This window comes from Gekko japonicus, unplaced genomic scaffold (assembly GCF_001447785.1).
Source record: "Gekko japonicus isolate JY-2015 unplaced genomic scaffold, Gekko_japonicus_V1.1 scaffold282, whole genome shotgun sequence".
NCBI classification, from domain to species: Eukaryota; Metazoa; Chordata; class Lepidosauria; order Squamata; family Gekkonidae; genus Gekko; species Gekko japonicus.
In genome coordinates, this window is record NW_015159718.1 from 225,349 (window position 1) to 248,954 (window position 23,606).

At 40.0% G+C, this 23,606-nt stretch overlaps 1 protein-coding gene across 2 annotated transcripts in view; it reads right to left on the minus strand.

Annotated features, from left to right (window-relative positions):
• Positions 1-577: 577 nt before the first annotated feature.
• The window catches only part of MON2 (MON2 homolog, regulator of endosome-to-Golgi trafficking), an 81,544-nt gene continuing 58,515 nt past the window's right edge, over positions 578-23,606 (minus strand). The window contains exons 23-35 of one of the 2 annotated variants that reach the window (XM_015419694.1): positions 21,417-21,579; positions 20,158-20,451; positions 18,440-18,638; positions 17,514-18,142; positions 11,229-11,372; positions 10,677-10,694; positions 10,246-10,374; positions 9,219-9,409; positions 7,468-7,528; positions 4,811-4,934; positions 3,476-3,683; positions 2,768-2,850; positions 578-1,294 (exon numbers count right to left, since the gene is read on the minus strand). In XM_015419694.1, coding sequence (XP_015275180.1) covers positions 1,131-1,294; positions 2,768-2,850; positions 3,476-3,683; positions 4,811-4,934; positions 7,468-7,528; positions 9,219-9,409; positions 10,246-10,374; positions 10,677-10,694; positions 11,229-11,372; positions 17,514-18,142; positions 18,440-18,638; positions 20,158-20,451; positions 21,417-21,579 — 2,407 coding nt within the window. In that variant the 3' untranslated portion in view covers positions 578-1,130. The remainder of the gene's footprint in view (positions 1,295-2,767; positions 2,851-3,475; positions 3,684-4,810; positions 4,935-7,467; positions 7,529-9,218; positions 9,410-10,245; positions 10,375-10,676; positions 10,695-11,228; positions 11,373-17,513; positions 18,143-18,439; positions 18,639-20,157; positions 20,452-21,416; positions 21,580-23,606) is intronic. The other variant, XM_015419763.1, reaches the window with a different exon arrangement.

Sequence of the window (23,606 nt, forward strand, 5' to 3'; positions counted from 1 at the left end):
TGTTTTGTATCACACACATTTTATACTCCAAAGAGTAGAACAATTATTCTTCAGTTGAAAAGACATTACAAAACAAAGCACTTCAGATTATTGAAACAATGAACGTATCCAAGTAAAATATTGCTGATAATATGAAATCAACTTGGTTTAATCATAATTTAACAACATGGACCAATGCCTTTTGGGGCCAAAACCAAAAATGACATAGAAGTTTCAAATAGGAAGCCTTTTTAATAAAGCAGAGCTGCCTACAAAAATGGGCCAACAACTAAAACAATTATTTAGTGAGATGAGGTATGGTAGTGTTGGAGTGCTACACATAATTTTTCTGCCTATTCAAATTCATTTATGTCAACATGGCAGCTCACAGACTGTTTGCTACTATCTTTATTCATATATCCTGTTAGCAGAAATATTATTCATTGGCCACAGATAAGATACATTCAAATATGCCAAAAAAGACGGAAAAAAATAAACTGCATGATCAGAATGAGCATATATGCCAACACAGAAGGCAAATTTTAAGTAAAAATGCAAGCATACAACTCTGTATTCATAATAAATACATTTTCACGCTTTTAACATTATCAATGTTTAAAAAGAATTTAAATAATAAATGCAACTTTTTTACATAACTGTACGATTTATTATACACACAAGTACAGCTTCCCTTTGTTTACAAAGGCTGGTTACAGATAATGTGGAATGTTACAGTACCATCTTGCATAAAATTTTAGTACAATTTTGTACTTGAAAAACGGTGCAAAACCACCTAATAAATCCAAATGAACTGAAGTCCCCCCCTTAATTACATCATTAACACATACACAACGATCTGTACATAAGCCCACTTTTCAATCACCACTTCAAGATAGTGTAGCAAGTACTGTACGCTAAAATGGATTCCACTCAGTCAGTCAAAGGCTGGCACTGCTACTCGGCCTGAAACATTTAAGATACAAGCTTGAAGTGATATGAATCGCTGAGTTCTTGTTAGTACAGTTTAAAGGTGGTCAAATACTGCTTGCCAAGTATTAGTCATAAGACATTTTCTTGGAGGCGTCTCACATCAGAATAAACATTCTTTTGATGGATGTACTTTTTTCATTCTAAGCAAGTATTTTATTTGGTCAAGACTCTCCATTCTGTACCTTGGATGCTGGTGGGTGCATAAAGTCCTTAAAGGGAACTAAAGCTTCTTTGAGAGCAGAACAGACTTCTGAAGATGAGCAGGTGATACATTCCACTAACGTTGGGTACAAAGCAATAACCTGTGCCCATGTGTTAGCATCAACTGTAAGAAAAAGGTAATATGTGATTTTTCTAGTGCTCTGTTTGTTTTAGAAGGGAAAAAAATTCTACCTTAAACTCAAGAAAGAGGCAAAACGATCTGCAGCAGCTGATGATCCACAGAAAGGTAAGTCCCCCAATCGTAATTCAGTCAATAAAAATAGCACAGATAGGCAAGCTAAAACCCTTGAGGTCTAGATTTAATACTTTCTGCATCTTCTGATTTGTTACTTTTTGGGGGGGGGGGGAATGCTTGCCGTATATTCAATGTATCATGGCTACAACCTCTGCTGATAGGCAGGAACTCATATGTAGCAACTCATAACAAATTTCTCAATAGGCAAGCTCTAATTACCTTAACCACTATTATTTATTTACGTGCATATTTATAGCCATTCTACTTAAGACAGGCCTCCAAAGTGCCAGAGTGGCTTACAATAAAAATTAAATCAACAACCCTTAATATTAGCTATTGTAGATTTTCTGGGCTGTATGGCCATGGTCTTGACATTGTAAGACCTGATGTTTCACCAACAGCTGTGACTGGCATCCTCAGAGGTATAACACAGAAAGATGGAGTACTCTCTTTGTCAAGGTGAGAAGAAAAAATGGTAGGCAGGTAATTTATATCTACTCAGGAAGGTGGGGTAGGGCTGAGTCATTATCTTGTAGGAGTTCCCCAGGCTGTGACATGGTAATGGAGGAGCTTTCCTGTGCAACCCTCCACAGCCACCCACAGCACCCAAGAGCCCTCCCTCTGATGTCCTCAGGAAGTCCACAGGAGGAGTGGCAGATGGGGTGGGAAGGGAGTGGGGCAGGAAGGGGTGTGGAGCTTTTGTCATGTAGAAAAACCAAGCAGTAGAGACATAGTTGTGACACAACATAGTGGGTGGGGTTTGGGGGGGCTTGGCCATGGGACATGCCACCATACAGGAACAACACGTGCCTGTCATCGCTGTGGGTCTCTGTCGGGGGGCAGGAGAAGAAAATGGGGTTCTTCCAAGCCGCCCTTCCCCACCACCTAGCTGTGACATGCAACATCTGCCCCGGGACTGGCTGCTCCTGTTGAGCCAACGTGTCTTGCCCCTCATGCCACCGCCACCTTGAACACTGTCTCGAGGCCACCCTGCAGCAGAATCACCATGCAGGCAGCCAGCTATACTTTCTGCTCTGCTAGAGCATAACTTGCCCCTTAGGGAACTGATTAGCACTGCCACCCCTGTGGCATGGCTGGCCGCTGCAGCGCAGGCATGGCTCAGGATTGCTATGCAAATGTGCTACTGCAACTAGGAAGCACAAACATAATCTGTAATTTAAGTTCTCCATTATAAAAACCAAATCGGAATAATGTTTTGTCTTCTATTTTATGAAGAATTACAGAGGATGATTTAAAGCTGTGTATAAATCAAAAGACAGAATGTCATAATTTATCATCTAAGAGCATATTGTACAGAATAATTATACTTATTTTACTTACCATTTTCAGGCTGAGTTTTCTTAAGAGAATCTATGAGTGTACTGACAGCTTTTAAAACAAATATTATTTCTGTGACTTGCTGCCTATAAAGGGGAGAAAAAATGAGGCATGGATTTAAGTTTTCAGATAGTTTTATCTAAAATACATTTTAGTAAGCCTCTACAGAAAAATCAGCAATAGGATGGAATACATTGCTTCAAGTTCAAGACATAGTTCAACATAAAGAATTAAAACATCTTCAAGCAAGCAGTGGAGTACAAGATTGACACTGCATGTTTTTCTGAGATTTGTCATATCACCAAATGGGGTTTTAGTGCTTCTCTCTGACAAACAGCAATCCCCATAAATAATTTTTTAACTGACAGAGATTTAAAAAGCACCTTGTGATAGGGAATGGAAGTCTACTGCTCAAAGAAATAACAAAATCCTATTGGGTGAACACCAACACTTTAGCTCATCTGTTCTTTGGATCCCAGCCTCCATTAATTCCAGAGTTCAAAAGTTCAGAAAAGGACTATTATGATTAAGTGCTTTTCACTCAAACAACAGCTCACAATTGCACACTAAGTATTATTAATATCTGAGATATTATAACATATGAGTTATCCCTTCACTGTTCCTTAACAGATTTTACTGAATTACAACTTCTTCTAGAAATACACTATACATTTGAGAGTCTAAAAAACTAAACTGCATGTAAGTGCATACCGTGGAAGGGGACACTTGCCACTAAGCCTTTCATCTTCTATGTAGCGATACAGTACATCTTGCGATCGTTTTAAGAGAACTGAGAGTGCCATTCGTGAAATATAACCTTCCTGAGGGGTTGTTACTTTATTACTGAATGAAAACTGAAGCAATGTTTCAAAGCACATCTTAGAAAATTCTTCTCTCATACGAATATCTATTTCTGCTTCTGTCAAAAGAAAAATGGGAAGAACAGAAGTGTTTATGAAGGACAACAATTACAAAAGCCAAACATATCAGATCACACAGAAAAAAGTAATGAACTTCTATGGTCATATGCTTTATTTTAAACTGTAACGGACAAATCAATTATGCTAGAGAACAGTAAGTTTATTGAACTCAAATCAAAGGAAGTTATTATTTAAACCTCTTTGTAAACAATGAGAAATTAATTGCAACTAACCATCCACTTGGTTTCAATGGTACTTGCACAACTGACTTTCTTTGGGTTAGATCCCTTGGGCTCCACTGACTTCGAGAAAGGAAGACAAGGATAATTCCTTGTACAATATTTTTTAACAACACAATGTAAATACTGCAACATATTAATTGATCAGTATAAATATTAAGCAATATCAGAATATATTAATTGATCAAAAGTCAGTATTTACCGCACACTGTAAGCATATTCAGGATACTAATTAGTAGCAACTGAATATCAGGCTTGTAACTCAGGAAGTGATACAAAATAGGCCATTTTATTCCCTACTTCCTAACTGATAGTTTCAGGTGGGTAGCCATGTTGGTCTGAAGCAGCAGAACAAGGTTTGAGTCCAGTGGCACCTTTAAGACGAACAAAGTTTTATTCAAGGTGTAAGCTTTCGTGTGCAAGCACACTTCTTAAGATCTGTATCTGAAGAAGTGTGCTTGCACACGAAAGCTTATAGCTTAAATAAAACTTTGTTGGTCTTAAAGGTGCCATCGGACTCAAACTGTGTTTTCCTAACTGATGACACTCGTCACCCTGCCCCAAGGGTTTTTAAATTCTAAATGTCTTATCAGATTAATAAAAACGTTGCATATTTCTGAATCTGCATTTAGAAGTAAATATTCCTTATGTTAAAATGCAAGTCACCACAACCATTTAAAAGGAAAAGGGTAGAGTCTTAGCAACTAAATAAAGTGCATAAAATTGAGAATAACTGGGCTTGTGCTCCCAGTCATTGTGTTCTGCTATGTGTCAATGCCATGGGTATGCATTTACTGCATAGGATGTGTAACATCTGATCAATATTTTTTACAACAGGAATGCTTCCATGTGTCTTTTTACAATACTTTACTGTTCAATCAACATACCTGTAAATGATGAAGACTGAGAATGTATTGAGCCCTTATTAAGCATAGTCATAATCTGACCAACAAATTCCTTAGGAATAAAGTTTGCATATGGCAGTATTTCTGTGCTGATAAGCTGTACAACCTGTAAAAGATGAAGGAAATAAGAACATTTTTTTAAAAGCTTCTGCACAGAAAGGATCTTGCCACTGTGGTGCATGCCCTGGTAACATCTAGATTAGATTACTGCAATGTGCTCTACGTGAGGCTCTACATGCCACCTGGTGGGCCTTGACCGGGTGGAAAGGTGACATAACTTTTTCTAAATAAAATAAATTAGTGAAAGAACATTAATACATAGGCAATTCAGGTAAGCACATAGAATAATGTAGGAGTCCAGTAGCACCTTAAAGACTAACAAAATATGTGGCAGGGTATGAGCTTTCGTGAGTCACTGTTCACTTCTTCAGATTCACGGAAGCTCATACCCTGCCACATATTTTGTTAGTCTTTAAGGTGCTTCTGGACTCTTGCTCTTTTCTACTGCTACAGACAGACTAATATGGCTACCCATGTTGATCTATTCACATAGAATAATGTCAGCACACATATTCAATAGAACTTGAGTATAAAGAGAATCTTCTCTATAGAAAACACTATCTAGACCAAGGTCCTCAATGTGATACTCATGGGTGCCATGGCACCCCCCTGACATCTTTCCAGGCACCCAGCAAATGTTTTTAAAAAGTGAGCATAACCAGGTGGGGGTTTTGCCCAGTAAGACTTCTGAGTGGCTGTGCAGATTTTTAAAAACAATGCTTTGGCAGCAGTTGCCGCAACAACATCAGAAATGTCACTGTGAGACAGGAGGTAAGCTGCAGCAGCCATTTTGTGGCTACATCTGCCACCTATGTCAGAATTCCAAAGGTGTCTGCAGGCTCAAAAAGGTTGGGAGACACTGATCTGAAGCAAGTAACCAGTATACACATAAACCAAGAGGATGGGGTATAGAAACAGAGTAATGGAGAGTAATGAAATCAATTATCAGTAAAACAATTAAAATGTCATGCCAATAAAACACTAATTAATAACAGTGTACATATACAAGTACAGTACAGGGGCCAATAAAATATTATATATGCAACTGTAGGAAAAAAAAGGGAAAACAACCTCAAAGTCAACTAAAAATAAAACAAAGGATTGTAGAATGCATAAAGGTAAAGGTTTCCTTTCCTCGAAAGCCAGCCGCTTCCAAAATGAAGAGCAGTCTGAAGACTTCTCTGTGGTCACTTTGCCAGCATGACTAAATGCTGAGGTGCACGGAATGCTGTTACCTTCCCACCAAAGCGGTACCTATTTATCTACTTGTAATTTCTTGCTTTCAACCTGCTAGGTTGGCAGGAGCTGGAGCCAGAGACAGGAGCTCACTGCATCATGCGGCACTCGGGTCTCGAACTGACGAGCTACCGACCTTCTGGTCTGCAGTTCAGCTTCTTAACCTCTAAGTCACTGCAGCCCCTATACATACAGTCATGCTAATAACATATATTGTTTTTGGTGTTACACTGATGTTCTACTGTTCTGAAACGCCAATACTGTTTTTCTATCATTATTTCTAAAGCTTAACAACACGGCTTCAATTTTTTTTAATAATTAACTTTTTATTAATTTTTCATTATTCATTAAAATCCATTGAACTACAACTGCTTCAAATTTAACGCAACTGAGCAGCAACCCATTTCTTAAAAATCTATACCTCAAGTCAGATCTCTAAGTTCTTTCATATCTTAAACAGTTATACCATGCCAACAAAAAATGAATAATATAATACATTACAGATCTATGGTAACAAGAAGTAACGGCTTCTTTATATGAGAGATTTCCATGCTCATTCTACAAGGTTCCTTACAATAGCCTATTTTCCCATATGCCAGTTATTGAAACTTGGTAGTTGTGACATGGTTTATAATATTAAAGGGTTTCTATACTATTGTTAGTCTGTACAAGGTGAACAGCAGCACCTGGATAAAAATTACTTCCATTTCTCAAAAGATATATTCACAACTATCATTAACACATGTGATGCTAACCAAGAGGGTGTAATTCCAGCTGTTTTGCTTTCCTCCCCTCCATAACACATGTGGGGAGAACTAGTCCTTTGCTCAAAAGTATTCATCTATGGTTATGTTATGCATCAACTCCAAGCTGCAAGGGCACACAGGGATATTTTGTGCAGCCCCTTTTCAGCTTGAAAGACCCAAAGGGTAAATGTCTTTGAGAATTAACAGACGGCAATGAAATCCAAACAAGCATTTTGTTTTCAAGGTAGTCTTTAATGGCTGCTCTGAACTGTTAGAAGTATTAGATTACTAGGCAATAGAATGAACTATTTTTCCAAGTAAATTCAATGTATGATACAACTTCAAGCAAAGCCAAGAAAAAAACCCAGGGATAAAATACAATTTGCACTTTTTCCCATTCCAACTGAACCTTCCTCACGTTTCAATGGATATACAGAGCTGTCAGAAATGGATTTTTCAAGATCAGAAGTCAGCCACACCCATCACTGGGTTCTCCCCACGCCCCACTGAAAAAAAAGTTAAAAAAATAGTACAATTGCATTTTGCTAGCATATATTTCTAGGTTGCTCATACAAATGGTAGAAAATATATTCTTACCTCAACATCAATGCTTTCGTTTCTCTGAAATTCTTGAATAGAAAGATTATCTGGAGGTGAACTGAAAGACAACATAGAATATAACTATACTTTTATAGACAATCTAAATATAGAAATTTAAGAGCTGTCTGCACAAAGAGCCAGAAAAAACATTAATCAAGAACTGTGTATGTTTATGATATTGTCAGAGTCTCTAAAATAATACTACAACTAATCCATAAAGTGGCAGCTCCCCAGAGTTCAGGGAAACAGAGGTGGAGGCACTGTGGCTCTTTTACCTGTTGGCCAAACCAAATATTAAAACATGACCATGATGTGCACACACTATATCTGAGTATGCACCAAATAGTATGGCCCAATCTGGTGATCCCACGGCAACGCAGAGCCTTTATGCTGGCCAGATTCAATGTTTTTCCCTCATCCTGGGTCTCAGGTAGATATAGAGGCATTCCAAAATGCAACAGAATCTGCAAACGCTCACTTAGAGAACCCGATACCTTAGATCATATTCTGCTACGCTGCCCCTTCCATTCACATCTCCAACTATTTTTGATTAAGCCCTTACTGAGTAGGATCAATTCTGATAATGCAATCAGGTTTCTCCTTGCTGATAAGACACCAGAAGTGACTGTACAGATTGCTGAATTTTTGTCTAAAATTTTGGTAGCAAGAAACTATTCTTAATATTGGTGTGTTCTAAGACTTATAGATGTAATTTTAGCTTGACGAAGTTCTTATCCTATTGATTTTATATGCCAATAATGGTTTTTGTATTGTATATTGAAAGACTATATCTGAGTAACCCCTTTATCATCATTTCTGATGGCTTACATTACTTCTGTAATTTATTTAGCAAACTGAGTCTACAATGTTTCTACAAATGGGGAAACAATGTTGAATCTCATCCAATAAACTTGTGCTGGAGCTGGGATTTGAATCACTGGATTGTACAGTGGACCAATACAGTCACCAATACAGAGTTAAAGTTAAACCCAAAAGGAAACTTTTATGTTCACTATTTCATTTAACACAAATTACTCAGTACCTTCAACTACAAATATGCAAGTACAGATTAATTAGGCAATTCAAAATATTATATTTTATTATAATGGAAACTGACTACTGTTATTTCAACCTTATTCATTTGGCAGGTTCAGGTTACATTAGCTAGCCCAAAACTGGCAGGGTATAATAGTTTGAGGTGGCTGGAATGGCCACTAAAATGCTTTTGGCAGGAAAACCCATACACATGGTCCAGTGCCATTGTCTTCAATATTAACTGGGATTAACTGAGGTCTGTCTGCCCACACCACACTTCCCTGCCACAACACCAAGCACAGCTGTGAAAGCGACCTAAGCAATGTTTATTTACTGGCCTGCCAGTGCTTGGAACGACTGACTGCTAGCCACCCTGGATGTAGATTGTGACTTTGTTACTGAGGTACCCTCTCCTCTCTGCCTTGGTAAATCTGACTGTAGCCTTTTCTGCCCTTAATATCACTGAAGAGAACAGAGACTGAACATAACAAAAAAAAAGAGGTTTATTTATTTATTATGGAGGGAGGATTAAATTGGGGATGTTCAGAACCAACTTTATACCACTGAAGTGTGTGCGTGGATATATTTGTCACAGAGAACATCTAAAATGTCAAGGCCAGTTTCACAAATAATATTTGATATATCTTATTTTACATGTCTTTAATTCCTCAATTCCTCCAGTGTTGGCCTCAAAACATGATTCTGCACTTTACCTTTTAGTGAATAAAAAGTTTTCAAAAGTGCTGGCTAACTCCGGCCACATGCTGTCAAATTTTCCAGAGGATGCATGCTGCCTTGCAACTGGCAGTCCAATGGAGAGAACTTTAAGAAGAGATGAAACCGCTAGCTTCCATGTACTTTCTGAAGGGCAAGCATACTTCAAGCTAAGTGGCATCCTCAGTGTCTGCAAAAAGAAAAGAGTTTTATGTTTACACAAGCTGAGGAACAGGACAACGGCATGGTTAAAAAGAAGTATAGAGCAGAAGAGTCCCCTGAACTTGTTACAGTGACTCTTCCTAATAAAACCTTGAAGCGCACCCACAGCCACCTGGAAATCATTAGCCTCCAAGGGCAAAGTATCTGAACTAATCCACCACCCCAAGGAGAAGGCAGCAAGCTCAACCATGCCTTCAGAAGACAGTGATCTAACCATGACAAGGGCTAGTTATCCAGTCCCCTAATCAGATGACCACCAAGTTGCTTGGTGCAAGGAAAAAAGGTCCAGTGCTTGCCCTTTTTCATGTGTTGGGCCCTCACAACCTGAAATAGACCCATGACTGTCATGATGGCTATAAAGCCTTCAGCTTGACCTGACAAGGCAGCCTTGGCTTGTATATTGAAATCCCCAGGACAATCATCCCTGGGTCTGCAGAACTTTTGTCAGCTATCCACAAGTTTTTTTGACCACTAACAGAAAATGCCAGAAGTACATTATTAGCAGTTTCATGTGGGAGATCACTGCAGACCTCTTCCTTCTGCTCAACGTGAGAAAGGCATTGCTTTCCAAGGGACTGGAAACCAAAAGTTGAATAATGGCCAGAATAGCTGTGCCAAATTGTTGAAGAGTTTGATTATGTAAACAAATCTTGTGATGGATCTACTCTTGCTAAAGTTAAAGTAAAACCCAATTCAGGGGTATACAGAAGATCAAGTACCCAACCTCAACCTAGAGACTGCAATGAATGCTACAGTTGCTTTATAATGTAACAGCCATCTTATTTTATATATATTAATATTTACCTTGATAATATTCTGAAGGACTCTTTCATTTACAACAGCTTTGTGACAAGCTGTTTTTTGGTACAGGTCTACCACAACTTCTAAAGATCTCTCGGCAAATGGTACATAATTCAATGCTACCCATTCCGCCTAGAAATAAAAGACTGGAATGTCATTGCCTATAGAGAAACGGGCACATGAGCAAAAACGAACCTTGTATTGGACCCATTTTTATGGCATGCAAAATTTCCCAAAAATCCCACAAAGGCAAATATATGATCCAAGTTTTTTTGTTTTTGTTTTTTAAAAAACTTAAGCACCACCAAACCCACGCACCTACAGCACTGTGACTAGGAGTGGATGATTTTTATAAGGTAAATTGTAAACAAGTGAAACTTTGCAATTGATGCAGCAAGAACACTAAGCACAATCTTTAAGGAATTTTAACTCACCGGTGCAAACAGTTGTATCTATTGTGATTCCATTGTGTTGCACAATAAACAGAATAAGAAAAATTAATACATGTATGCATATTATCTATTAAAATTCTGATTACTCATTCTCCTGTTTGAGTATGATTAGTATAGGAATACATTCAAAATGGTATCATGCTCCATTTTTATACAACAGAAGAATAAAGAGCAAAATGAGATATTTAATTAAAAATCTGAGTTTAAGTTCATTAAGATGACTTTGTTAGGCTAATGTATATTAATCACTTTGTTAGGCCAATGTATATTAATTTGGCTGAATGCATCTCAGGCATTTGTTTTCTGTTTTAGCAGAGTGTAAATGTCAAAAGTTTTGTTGCTTTAAAAAAGGGGAAACAGCTGGAAATGTGACCCTCACCCACCATAAAATACCAGTTCATAAGTTGATTATGCAAGTCATAAAAGTATTTTTATACTCAGGATAAAATATTATTTAAAATAATTCATGCAATGCTAACCAATTCAGAAGCAAAAGAAATGAAAAACAGACATTTAAAGTAACATACATCTCACCTGATTATATTTTGCATTTGCAATGTGCTTTGTTTCTAGCTGTCCATATTGTGGTGGTTTACAGGAAAATTCAACAAATGCCAGTAGCTGATCAAAGATAGCAGGGTACATTATCTGCATGCTTTCTGAACCCACACATATGGCCTAGAGAAAAGGTTTTTAAAAACATTTCTTGAAATTTAAGCATGCATTTTATTCAATTCCTGTAAAACATATCGCATAAGCACACTAGTACAAATTTTGGCAATGAGTTCTTGGTCCTGTAGTTCTGCTATTTGGTTGTAACAAATAACTATATTATTGAACTTGAGAATATGCTGTAACACAGTTCTTTGTCAACAAATTGAAATTATAAGTTTTACAGTGAATCAAAATAATCTGGGCATTAATTTTTGATGCCTGAATGAAACATGAAAGAAACCATTAAAATGCATTTAACATGAGACTACCGGTTTTTGGCGGCACGATGGCGGATGTGACCCTGGTGAGCTCCCGGGGTTGCGATGGGAACGCCAGCGGATAGGAGGGGGTGTGATTGTCCACTCCCCCCCGGAGCCCTTGTGTTTGGGCGCCTAGCCATGGGGCTTTTGAGGGATTGCCTCTTTTCCGGCTCAATGCCGGGGAATCAAGGCTTCCCTCCGCCCTGAAGATCCTGCCACTGTGCAACCGTATGGCTCTAGAGTCGCTGACCGGGACAAGCGCGTGAAGATAGGACATTTTACACGTACCTGAGGCGGGTCCTAGGACCAAAGATAAACTGTGAGTCGTGGTGAAAGCAAAACACCGAATTTCGGCTAGAAAGCACCTCTGATTTAAGCGAGCGGGGGAGGGAACTCCCAGATGCGATATCCAAGCAGATCATTTTAAAAAGAGGGCACCAGACGTAAAAGCCATAGAACTGATTTAAGAAGCACACAAGAGCGCAGCAAAGCGTTTTGGTGGAAAACAGGGACTTTGGCAAAGTTTTCTAAAAGTAAGCAATCCTCAAAAATGGTGGGGCGGAGAGGCGAGAAAGAGAAACCATCGCAACTTAAGCCTCCTTCGGGAAGTAGAAGTCCGAGACCGGAAGCTACCAATGAGCTTTCACAGCTATTAGCTGAATCATTGTGTCCTCTGCTGGACCAGATGACAAACATCAATCAGCAATTGACTACTTTGAACCAGAACTTTGCTGCACAACAACTGAAACTGAATGAAACTAAGAAACTAACAGACCAAGCAGCAGAAACACTGAAGGAAGTTAATGCCAAATCTAAAAAGGTGAAAAAGCATGTACAGGAGTTGGAAAAGAAAAGAATTACTGATGAATCTCAGCTTTTGCAACTACAAATGGAAAAAGCAAGCTTTATCCTGAGATTCCAAGGGGTTCCTGGGACAAAAGGAGAGAATCTAAAACAAGTATTGGGTGATCTACTTGCACCAATGGCAGATTTGAAAATGGAATATCTTCAAAGCAAAATGGATGTGGTCTACAGATCATATTCAGAATATATTAAGAAAAATAATCTGCCTGGAGAAATAGTGGTTAGATTCTCAAAAAGACATGTGAGGGAACAAATCTTGAAAACAGCATCAGGAATACCCATGAAAATCAATGGTAATACCATACGGATACTAAAAGACATTCCATTTGAAATTAGAAAGAAGAGGAAGAAATTCAAAGACTTGGCATTGTTTTTACAAACAAACAACATACAGTACAAATGGTTGGTTCCCGAAGGCCTACTCTTCAGAATAAATGAAAAGAAAGAAAGAAATGACTCTGTTAAGAAAGCAAATGAGTTCTTGAAGCAGCAACTGGGAAGGTCCGGAGAAGACGACAAAGATGAAGACCAGGATAAAGAAAGTGGTGAAAACTCTTCAACTACCGAGGAGGACTCTGATTAGGAGTTGGGGGCTGTGGCCCCCAAAAGAGATTATGATTTGAGGAAAAGAAATGCCAAGAAATGAAATGCAGAGGAACTCTGAATTCCACCTTTAAGAAGCTACATTTAAGTTTGATGCTTTTGTGATTGCCTTAAACAGTAATTGATATCGGGTTTTGTGGAATATTGGCTAGATTTAAATATTCAAGATCATTGTATTATTAATAGATTAGATTAAGCAATTTATAAGGTTATGTAATGATCTTCACTACTTGGGTTTTTAGTGGTTAACTTTTCTTTCTCCCGTAGATATTAGATTCCCTTCCCTATTTTCTTTGTAGTTTATAGAAAAGCAATAAAAAATCCCCTTCGGGGGGGCAAAAAATAAAAATAAATAAAATACATAGAACATGCAATGGCGAAGCAATCACAGCTGCACTGCAATATAGCATCTAGAAGGTGCTACCCACCAATGAATTTGACTAGAGATTGAATCAACCAAGAAGTGGGTTGTATCAAGTGGATGAGCACCTTTGGAGCTTATCCTATCCACTGGTTTGGATTTAACTCTGCATTTCCTAGTTTATATCTAATCACAAAGTTTATGATTTCAGACATTCTTCTTTAACGTTCTTTAGCAACTGTCTTTTCCCCTCACTTACCCCACTCCGGCGCTGGCCCGGGGAGGTGGCGGGGGGGCCTCTTCTAGCCTCCCCCGGGCCGCAGTGCCCCAGCGCTGGCCTGGAGAGGCAGCAACAGGCCTCTGGCGCTGGACCGGGGGGGCGGCGGGGAGTGTCTTCTGGTCTCCCCCGGGCCACAGCGCTTTGGTGCTGGCTCAGGGAGGTGGCAACGGCCTCCTTGGGCATCCATGGGGCTGCAGCGCTCTGGCGGGGGCCCAGGGAGGCAGCGACGGGCATCCTCTGGCCTCCTCCGGGCCTCAGTGCTCCGGCATTGGCCCGGGGAGGTGACGACAGGCATCCTCCAGCCTCATCCGGGCCGCAGCGCTCTGGCGCTGGCCCAGGAAGGCGGCAATGGGCCTCTTCCAGCTTCCCCAGGCCGCAGCACTCCGTCGCGGGCCCCAGTAAGGTGTGACGGGCCTCCATGGGGCCACAGCGCTCCGGTGCAGGCCCTGGGAAGGCTGCGACGGGCCTCCTCGAGCCTCCCTGGGGCTGCAGCGCTCCGGCGCGTGCCCCGAGAAGGCAGCGACGGGCCTCCTTGGGGCCACGGCGCTCTGGTGTGGGTCCCGGGAAGGTGGTGACAGGCCTCCTTGGGCTTCCCTGGGGTCACAGTGGTCCGGCGCGGGGAGCTGGGGGTGGGACTTGCCGCCGCCGCCATTTTGCCAGCTCCTGGGCTCCTGGAGCAGCACTCCGGCGCGCTCCAGCCCCAAAAGACCCCAGCACATACATCATGTTTGTCAAATACTGTGAAGCTTTATGATGATTGCCTGTAAGCTTTTAGCTAGGTACATTACAACTGGTTTCACAAGACAAAGACACCTAAGAATGAGGTCTTCTTGTTTACTGAATAGTTACAGAAATCACTAAAAACGCCCAGATTAGCTCAGGTATAATAGTATAACAGAAAATAGAGATCAACTAGGGATCAAAACTGGTAATTATTAGTAACCTTTAAGGCAAAGTTCCCGCTGAAGTGACCTCTCTCCCCCAACCATTAGCTTTTGGAGAGAAAAAAAAGATGAGGTGGCAGTGATTTAATTAGTTGCTGTAGATTTTCTGGGTTGTGTGGGGCTGTCCCTGACCTGGATTGCCCAGGCTAGCCTGATCTCATCAGATCTCAGAAGTTAAGCAGTGTCTGTATTTGAAAGGAAGACCACTAAGGAATACCAGGGTTGTGATGCAGAGGCAGATGATGGCAAGCTGTGACTTGATGACCAAAATCGAAACAAAAACAACCTGTGTAAGGGACAACTGTCTGAGTTGGGAATTTTAGCCATGTGGCTAAAATTTAGCATTAAAAGATAATCACATGAACTCATATGCTTAGTCAGACTATCAGTCTATCAAGTGTCTCAGAGGTCTATGACATCACCAACTATTTGATTCTTTTAACTGGAGATGTCATGGATTGAACCTGGGACATTCTGTATGCAAACCAGATGATCTACCACTGAGTTGTGGTGCCTCCCCAGAACCTCTCATCCATTTTTATTCTGAATAGCTGCTCTGCATTTCTCAGTCTGCAAATCCTTAAAATACAAGATCAGATGAGAATTCACAGTGTGTAATCTGAGTTATACCTAGTCAACAGGGACAGAATTGCTATTATACTCTACTGTGCCGATGCAACACACTATTACATGACATTAACATTTTCAGAGTGGAGCAATGTCACAGCACTGATATATCAGTGGCACAATAAGTGCAATGGACACGAGTAGGTAGATCTGAGTGCACAGCAGGGGAACAGCAAAGCTTTGTCAGAATTCTAAAAAAACACACTGGCTTCGGTGTGAATATAGAGAAAAAATATTTAACTCATCGAAGAAAAACACTATTGTGTAAATTTTAACACATTTTGTTATACTTTTTATATTGCAAATATCTATCATAAGTAACATTCATTGTATAAAATACATTTCATAAGTATCAGTAAATATATATAGGCCTGTGGTCAAAGACCATAGAGAATGGTACTAGTACAATACAAAATCTTGATGTAAATATTATGAACTCAGTCCTGGCTATGTTCCTGGATTCTTATAATATGGATCAATGCAATATCTATCTAATGTCTTGATTTATATTACTGTCATTCCTGTAGTGCTCCATGAAGAGATTAGTGATGAACATCTACAGAGAGACTGAGTTGAAAAAGATATTTGAAACAGCTTCCTATTCCAGAGGAGCTTGTCCTCTCTCTAGCTCTTACATTCCTTGGATTCTTACATATTTTTCACATGCATACTTTTTTTCCACGTCATTGAATTTTTTGTGTGTTTAATGGATGACAGTGGATGAAGTTAAATGTGTGGGCTAAGAGCTTGGACAAACAAAGTCTTTTTAGTCCATTTTTTTCTTCACAGCTCTATTAAGATGCCTTAAAGTGATCACCACTAAAAGAATCCAGGAATGTAGCCAGGACTGTGTTCATGGCACTTAACACACACACAATTATCCCATCAAAGAGAGCTATCTAGTTTCCTTCCCGAGTTAATCATGAAGTAAAAATTCATCTTCTATATCATAACTTCAACACATTTGTAAGAAAAAACCCAGCTATTGTTTTTTAATTATCTCCTGGCACAAGTCAACTTTGGGCTCAGAAGCTGAAGTAGAGTAAGCAATTTTCTTTGATGCTTGAAAATAGCAGCTAATACAATTTGATTCCAAGAATCATAATAACCCTGCTCCAAAGGAAATAAATTAGGTACATGAAGTCTGGGAATAAACCATGCAAAGCAGGTAAGGCATTTCCATCTAAATCTACTTCCACCAATAAGATGACAACATATGCTCTTCAAGACTGGTAGCTATGGTCTAACTCGCCTTTTCTGTTAATCTCTCCCTTTCTCACACTATGCCTCATGTATCCCAAACTGTTCTTCCCTTTGCTCTGACATGGCTCCAAGTTCCTGCCATGGATCCTTCTTTGTCCTTTCCAAAGTCCCTCTCCAGCTCTCCAAATGCTCTGGCTTCTGCCACCCCACCCCCCTGCCTTTTCCCTGTCTCCAGCATAACTTTGGCTCTCAGATCCCAACCTTCCTCTTTGCATTGTCTTTCCCGCTCTAATTTAGTGTTCTTCAGAGACAAACACACATCTATGCAACTCTCCCTTGGACTAGCCATAAATGAGATCTAGAAATTGTTAAGTAATAACTTGATTGGGATCTGCCAAAGTAAATAAGGAAGTATTTTATTTTGATTTGCCAAATATTTTGATTACCAACTGCCTTTTAAATTTCTTTTCAGTTTTTTAAATTTCCTTTCTCTTGCCTTCAATCTATTCATTTGCAGTTAATTGTTACTGTTATTATTCATGATTTTATTGTTTTATCTGGTTTTATGTATGGGCTTATGCCCCTTGTAAGCCGCCCTGAGCCCGCTCGCGGGGAGGGTGGGGTAAAAATGCCAAAATAAAATAAATAAATAAAAGTTAACCAGTGGTCTTATTAAAAAAAGATGCTGTATCATCTGCAGTCTGTAAATATAAAGCCTCAGGTCCCTAAAGGCCCAACATTGGAGGTGCATGTGCGAACTGCCACACATGTGTAACCCCCCAGCCACAGTTCCCTGGGTTAACATACCATATGTAACAACGATTCCCATTTATTTATTTAAGGTGCTCCTCATGATTATCCAAAAGTGGTCTTAAGGTGGCTTGGTATCTACTAATATTTAGTGGGATAACATTATAGACAGCTTCAAAAGTTGCTGTTAAGAGAATGTTTAAATTATATTACCTTTTGTAAGACATCTAAAGCTGTAAGAACTGCTTCTTGTAAACTTGTTAGAATTGCCTCAGTGTATGATGGTAGGATGAAGGGGGATGCATCTGAACTGATTGGAACAGACACTGCACCATGCAGAATGACACCCAGTTTTTGGAGATCATCCATACTGAAACCAGTTTTAATGTGCTGATAAAGGGCTGGAAATATCTGAATTAAAGCTGTAAGAAAAGGCTGGCTGGGAATAAAAGTCATTTTATCACAAGAAACTGGAGGCTTTGTACTTTCTGAACCAATCCTAAACCAGGTGTTCCAGGCAGCCCACCAAAGATTCAAGTCTTCAATTTCATCTGTTACCACTGGAGGCTCTGTTGCATTATACCTTCCAATTCTTTCTCCTATAGAATCAGTTCTCATGAAAGACCTTCCAAGGCCAGTGGCAGTCATAGCTCCTATGAGGACAGGCACAGGTACATTAATAGCAGGTGGTGTATCAGGTTTCTCAGTTTCCCTAACAGGCGACACAATTTGTAAGATTTCCTGAAAGCTTTTCAAAGCAGCCAAAGAAACTTCATTGTTTTTGCTCAGCGCAGCTGACTGAATGTGATCAAGAAGAACATCCCATGCTTGACAAAAATCTCCTATTGAGTGAAGAAGAAAGATCAGTCAGGGAACTGTTCATTCTTGCACCATACATGTGCTTTCTTTATGTAGTGCTAATATTGGCATGCTAATAATGATACATCATAACAAAACAGCTCAACAGCAGGAGAAATGAGAGGGCAGAAGTGATGTAAAGTATGTGTACACTCAACACACCCATGGTTACAAAGTAATACTTATATATTTAATAAATTCTGATTCATATCAACCACCGTGTTTTATCAAGTTTTAAGAATTTAACCAACTATTTTAATACTAAAAAAATACATGATTACCTAAGGATTGCAACAGGTATCTCCTTGTGTTGAATATTCTAGCTACTCCAGCCAATGTTAACACCCATGTCTCAGCCCACTGTTTCTCTGCTGTATCTCTTGAATGATGAATGAGGATATTGCCACCACCAGACTCAATCTTCTCTTTGTCAGCAGTTGTAGAAGACTCCCGCACCCGATCCAGCAAATGAAAGAGAACCTATAAAATTAAACAAAACAGCACTTTTTCATTCTAGACATGCACTACAACTGAAAGCTTAAACAATATAAACATTAAAAATAATGCCCAATTTCCCCCCCCCCTTTTATTGATGAATATATCTATTTTTAAAATATATTTTATGAAGACTCAGGCTGTGGAAGAGTATATTTTACTTACCACCATCAACCATTAAGTCTAACTTTCACTCTTACAGCTTATTTAAGAACTTTGATTAGGAAGCTCGGTACAACTTCACAAAATTAAAGTTTATTATAGTGCAATAAAGGATATGACTCAAATAACATATTGAAGTTCCAATTATATTGGATTAATCCATTTTCCACATTGCATAAATGGCCCCCAAAGTCCAGCAAAACACAATATTTTTCTTTGTGTTGGAAATCAGTTTAGATTACTTACAAATCTAAAATGATAACCGGTTTTAAGAAAAACATTATATTTGGGTGCAGTGCAAAGAACACATGAGCATGACAATCGTTATCTGTAATAACATTTTTGTTCATACTTCCCTGTGCAATAAACTGACTTCCAAAGAAGAAAGCTATTATAGAATTTAAAAACAGCTTGCCTTTGCAGTAGAGTAGACTGCTGCAGATCTGAGAGAACTGTGATGGCAATCATGGTTTCCATACTTTCTCACAGTCTGCTAGAAATATTATTTAATTGGGTAGGATCTGGTCTTCCAAATTTGGAAGGCCAGACTGATCAGACCTTTTAACCCATATAAGAGCAATGACGGATCCCATTTCTAGAAAGCCATGCTCAAAGACACAGCACCAAACACAAACATCAAAAGGAAGAATAATCCATAAGAATAGTCATTTACATTAGAGATTGCCTATACCACCATCAGGTACCCAATCTATATTTCACGAAGTGCTCTATGGCAGCAGGATTGCCATTTGACCTTCAAAATTCCAAAGGAAAGCACCCACTGCAGCTGATTTCAGAGATGTACCCAAGTATATTCTATGACATCAGAGACAGCTTCAGTGAATTTCCCCATTTATATATTACTTCTACTATCTGCTTTTGTAAGATTTCCCAAAGGTGTGTTCCAGCATCTGTACCGACCTTGCTGAGAATGCTTAGTACACCTTTAAAAAAACACATAGCCTCTGTCCTAGCCTGGATGTATGAGAAGCAGAATTTCATTAACAGTGTTGTGGTAAACAGAAGAAAAAAAGATGGATTCAGGTGAGGTGGAGGGAGAAAATGAACAGTGGAAGAGTTGAAAAGGAGAGAGAACCACATGTAAGGCAAATAATTAAGAACTGGCCCCATGTTGCAGCTGCATGTCATGTGTTAAAGACCACTGAATCCCATAACAAAAGCAAAACAACTTGGACATTTATGTGTACCATAAGGTTATTTATCACTGCAGTAAATTATATATGGAATTAGCCTAACTTAAATAGGAAAACACATTTTTAAAGAAAGATAAAACATGGCTATTTGAACAACCTCATTATAATACAGGCTTTTGGTTTCATACCTTCCATATAACAGTGTGCCAAGTTGAATGTTGCAGTAAAGTCCCATGGGCACCAACTGTAGAGAACAATGTCTGCCCGGCACTCTTTCTAACTGCAGGCCGTGGATCTACACAGAGCTCCCCCAGTTTGGCATAGAGACATAGCCAGAGGCAATCAAATGGTGGTGCTGGATGGAAAGGGCGGTTCAGTGCAACTCCCTTTTCTTCTGCTTGCTTCTGCAGCACTGCTTCCTCTTTGTTCAGCTCCTTCTCAATGATTTCACCTCTTTGGAAGAAGTAGTCTGAAATATTCCACTACAAAACAAAAAAGCTCTTTTTGTAAATGGTGTTTAGAGCTAAAAACAGCTTTCATATTGTAGTGCCTTCTCTGTTGAACTACCTACCCCTAAAAGTATGTCAAGTTCTGGACTTCAGTTCTTCCACCAAAAAGGTTCACAATTCTATTCAGAAAAGTGTTTGTGTGTGTGTGTGTGTGTGTGTGTGTTTTGGGGGGGGGGGAGACATATTAATGGAGACCACAGCTGAGTTTTCTTTTCAGTGATTTTAGTCCACTATGACTAATCCCAGGTTTTTATCCCAGGTTTTAATGTTTTAATTTACTTTTGACAGATAAGCTGCCTCAACTCTTTTATTGTATTTCACTTATAGTGTAACAGAGGAGCAGCAATCTTATATAAACAAAACACTTTTCAGAGCTGATTGCTGTCTGCACATATTTATTAGATGGTTCTTCCTGCTGCAGAACATGGTATCACTAAAAGCATTTCTGTGTATTCTTATTCTTCCTAAATAAGCAATTAACAACAACAAAAACTCCAAGTAAACTTGGGCTACACTTTGGATCCAACAGTAAATATGAACTGGTGAAATTACATTTTGAATAGGGTAAAATAATGTTTTAACAATACTTTTCAGATTCTTAAGTTTGTTTTATTCTGTATAGGCAACTGGAAGCATGGAGTGCAGTCAACAGTAAATTAAGCTTAATTAAATCACATTGAATTCAATTATACCTAACATTTAACTTTCTCTTTATAATCGTGGCCAAAGTTTTCAAAAAAAGACATAGTGCTATGTAATGTGCTATCATTCTCTCACTCTGTGATTCCTTTTGTTTTGTCCCACCATATATACTGAAGTAATGATTTTCGCTATTACAAAAAATGCCCCGAATAAAACAATTTCAAATTACTGGTAGGATTAAAGAACTTCAAACATTAGGAAGTAAAAATATCGTAGTGATTAAACTCACTACTCACCAAGAGACCAATTGATGTTAAACTAATATTTAGTTCTTGATTATGAAGCCCAAAACTTCCAGCAACCTCCACAACAATCTGCAGGCAAGTACATGGCATTGTTGGCAGAAAATCAGTCACAACCAATTGAAGGCACTGGAATGCAGTCCGTATTAAAGATTCTCTATCAAAAAATGAAAGTGTCTGGTTTCTAACTCTGTAAAGCAGTTATGAATTATTTTCACCATGTCAGTGTAAATCACCAATGGAACTCACCAATAAAAAGGCTATGCAGATTACCATCAGATCTGTATAGTTAATAGCCACAAAATAATTTCTTGTAGACGTAGACCAGCTTCCCTGTTGTATTAAGTAAATGCAACGACCATGTATGCATGAAGTAAATCTATTCAACTTACACCCAAGCAGACAATATCAGGGATGGGCACAAACCAGGAAAATCAAGGTTCGTTTTGGTTTGTGGTTCCACGCAAACCACGAACCTTCATGAGCTTTCCTGTTTACTGAACCTATTTGTTTCATGAGATTCGTGATGGGATAGAGTGGCCCCCTGTGGGCTAGAGATGCCAAATTTGCAGTGAGTCTACAGCTGACTCTCCTCTACCTACCCTCCAAGTTTGGTGAGGATGGATTTAGGGGGGCTGAGTTACAGCCCCCCAAAGAAGGTCCCCCCAGAAAAGTGTTCTCTGGGGAAATCACAGCTGAAGGTTCAGAAGTCTGTCAAATGGACCCCCTGCAAGCTAGAGGCACCAATGAAGCTAAGCCCCTCTTCTCCGCATGAGCAGGACAGGTGCCTCAGAGCCGAGTAAGCACCAAACACCCCCACCCCAACCCCACTGTTCACACTTCTAGTTCCCTTTCCTATCTGTCTCTAACTGTCATGCAGTGCACCTGCTGCCAATGGGAAAAAAGGCTGCATGTGATCTGGGGGTATATACCATTCTTATTGGTGGCCAGCACTGCCTGTTGACCTTTGAAGGGCCACTACTGGTGTTTCCACGGCTGCAGAAGTACACCCCCCATTGCTTTGATAATTGTAATTGATCTGTGACATGGATGCTGCCGATACGCACCACCATAAACTGCCCAAACCTCCAAAAACCATGTGGAAGGTTGTGGGAGGTTTGCTACAGGTGAGATTGCATGAACCTCAGCTCATGAACCACAAACCAGGCGATTTTTGTTGCGAATCTAATTTCGTGGGCTGGTTTGTGCCCATCCCTACTCAATAGATAAAGGTAAAGTTAAAGGTTTCCCTTGCTTGAAAACCAGTCAAATCTGACTTTAGGGGCAGTGCTCATCTCCATTTCTGAGCTGAAGAGCCAGTGCTGTCCAAAGACGTTTCCATGGTCACGTGGCTGGCATGACTAAATGCTGAGGCGCATGGGATGCTGTTACCTTCCTATCTACTTGCAATTTCTTGCTTTCGAACTGCTAGGTTGGCATGAGCTGGGTCCAGAGACGGGAGCTCACTCCATCCTGCGGCACTAGGGTCTCAAACTGCTGAACTACAGACCTTCTGGTCTGCAGCTCAGCATCTTAACCTCTGAGCCACCACAGCCCTCCACTCAATATAAGAACATAAGAGAAGCCAATGTTGGATCAGGCCAAAGGCCCATCCAGTCCAACACTCTGTGACACAGTGGCCAAAAACACCAGGTGCCATCAGGAGGTCCAGCAGTGGGGCCAGGACACTAGAAACCCTCCCACTGTTGCTCCCCCCCCAAGCACCAAGAATACAGTGCATCACTTGCCTCAGACTGCAAGTTCCTATCTATACCTTGTGGCTAATAGCCACTGATGGACCTCTGCTCCATATCCTTATACTAATAGCAAAGGCGCCCCCGTGCATGCGGATACCTAAATCTGTGCATCGGGGGCACCTGGGGGGGAGGGAGATTTTCGTGCACACTTGGGGCAGTCCCCAGGTGTGCACAAAAATCTGAAAACTGAAAAAAAATTTTGGGGGGATACTTAAACCCCCAAAAGTAACAGAGCGTCCCCTGCGCATGCGCAGGGAACGCTCTGCTAACTGCCTTGCTTCGGAGGGGAGGAGGGAGAGAGACCGGGGAGGCCCGGCGGCTGCAAGCCGCGTGGGCCTCGCTTGGGGGGGGAAGAGAGAGAGAGAGACTGGCGAGGCCCGGCGGCTGCAAGCCGCAGGCCTCGCTCTGAAGGGGGGGAAGAGAGAGA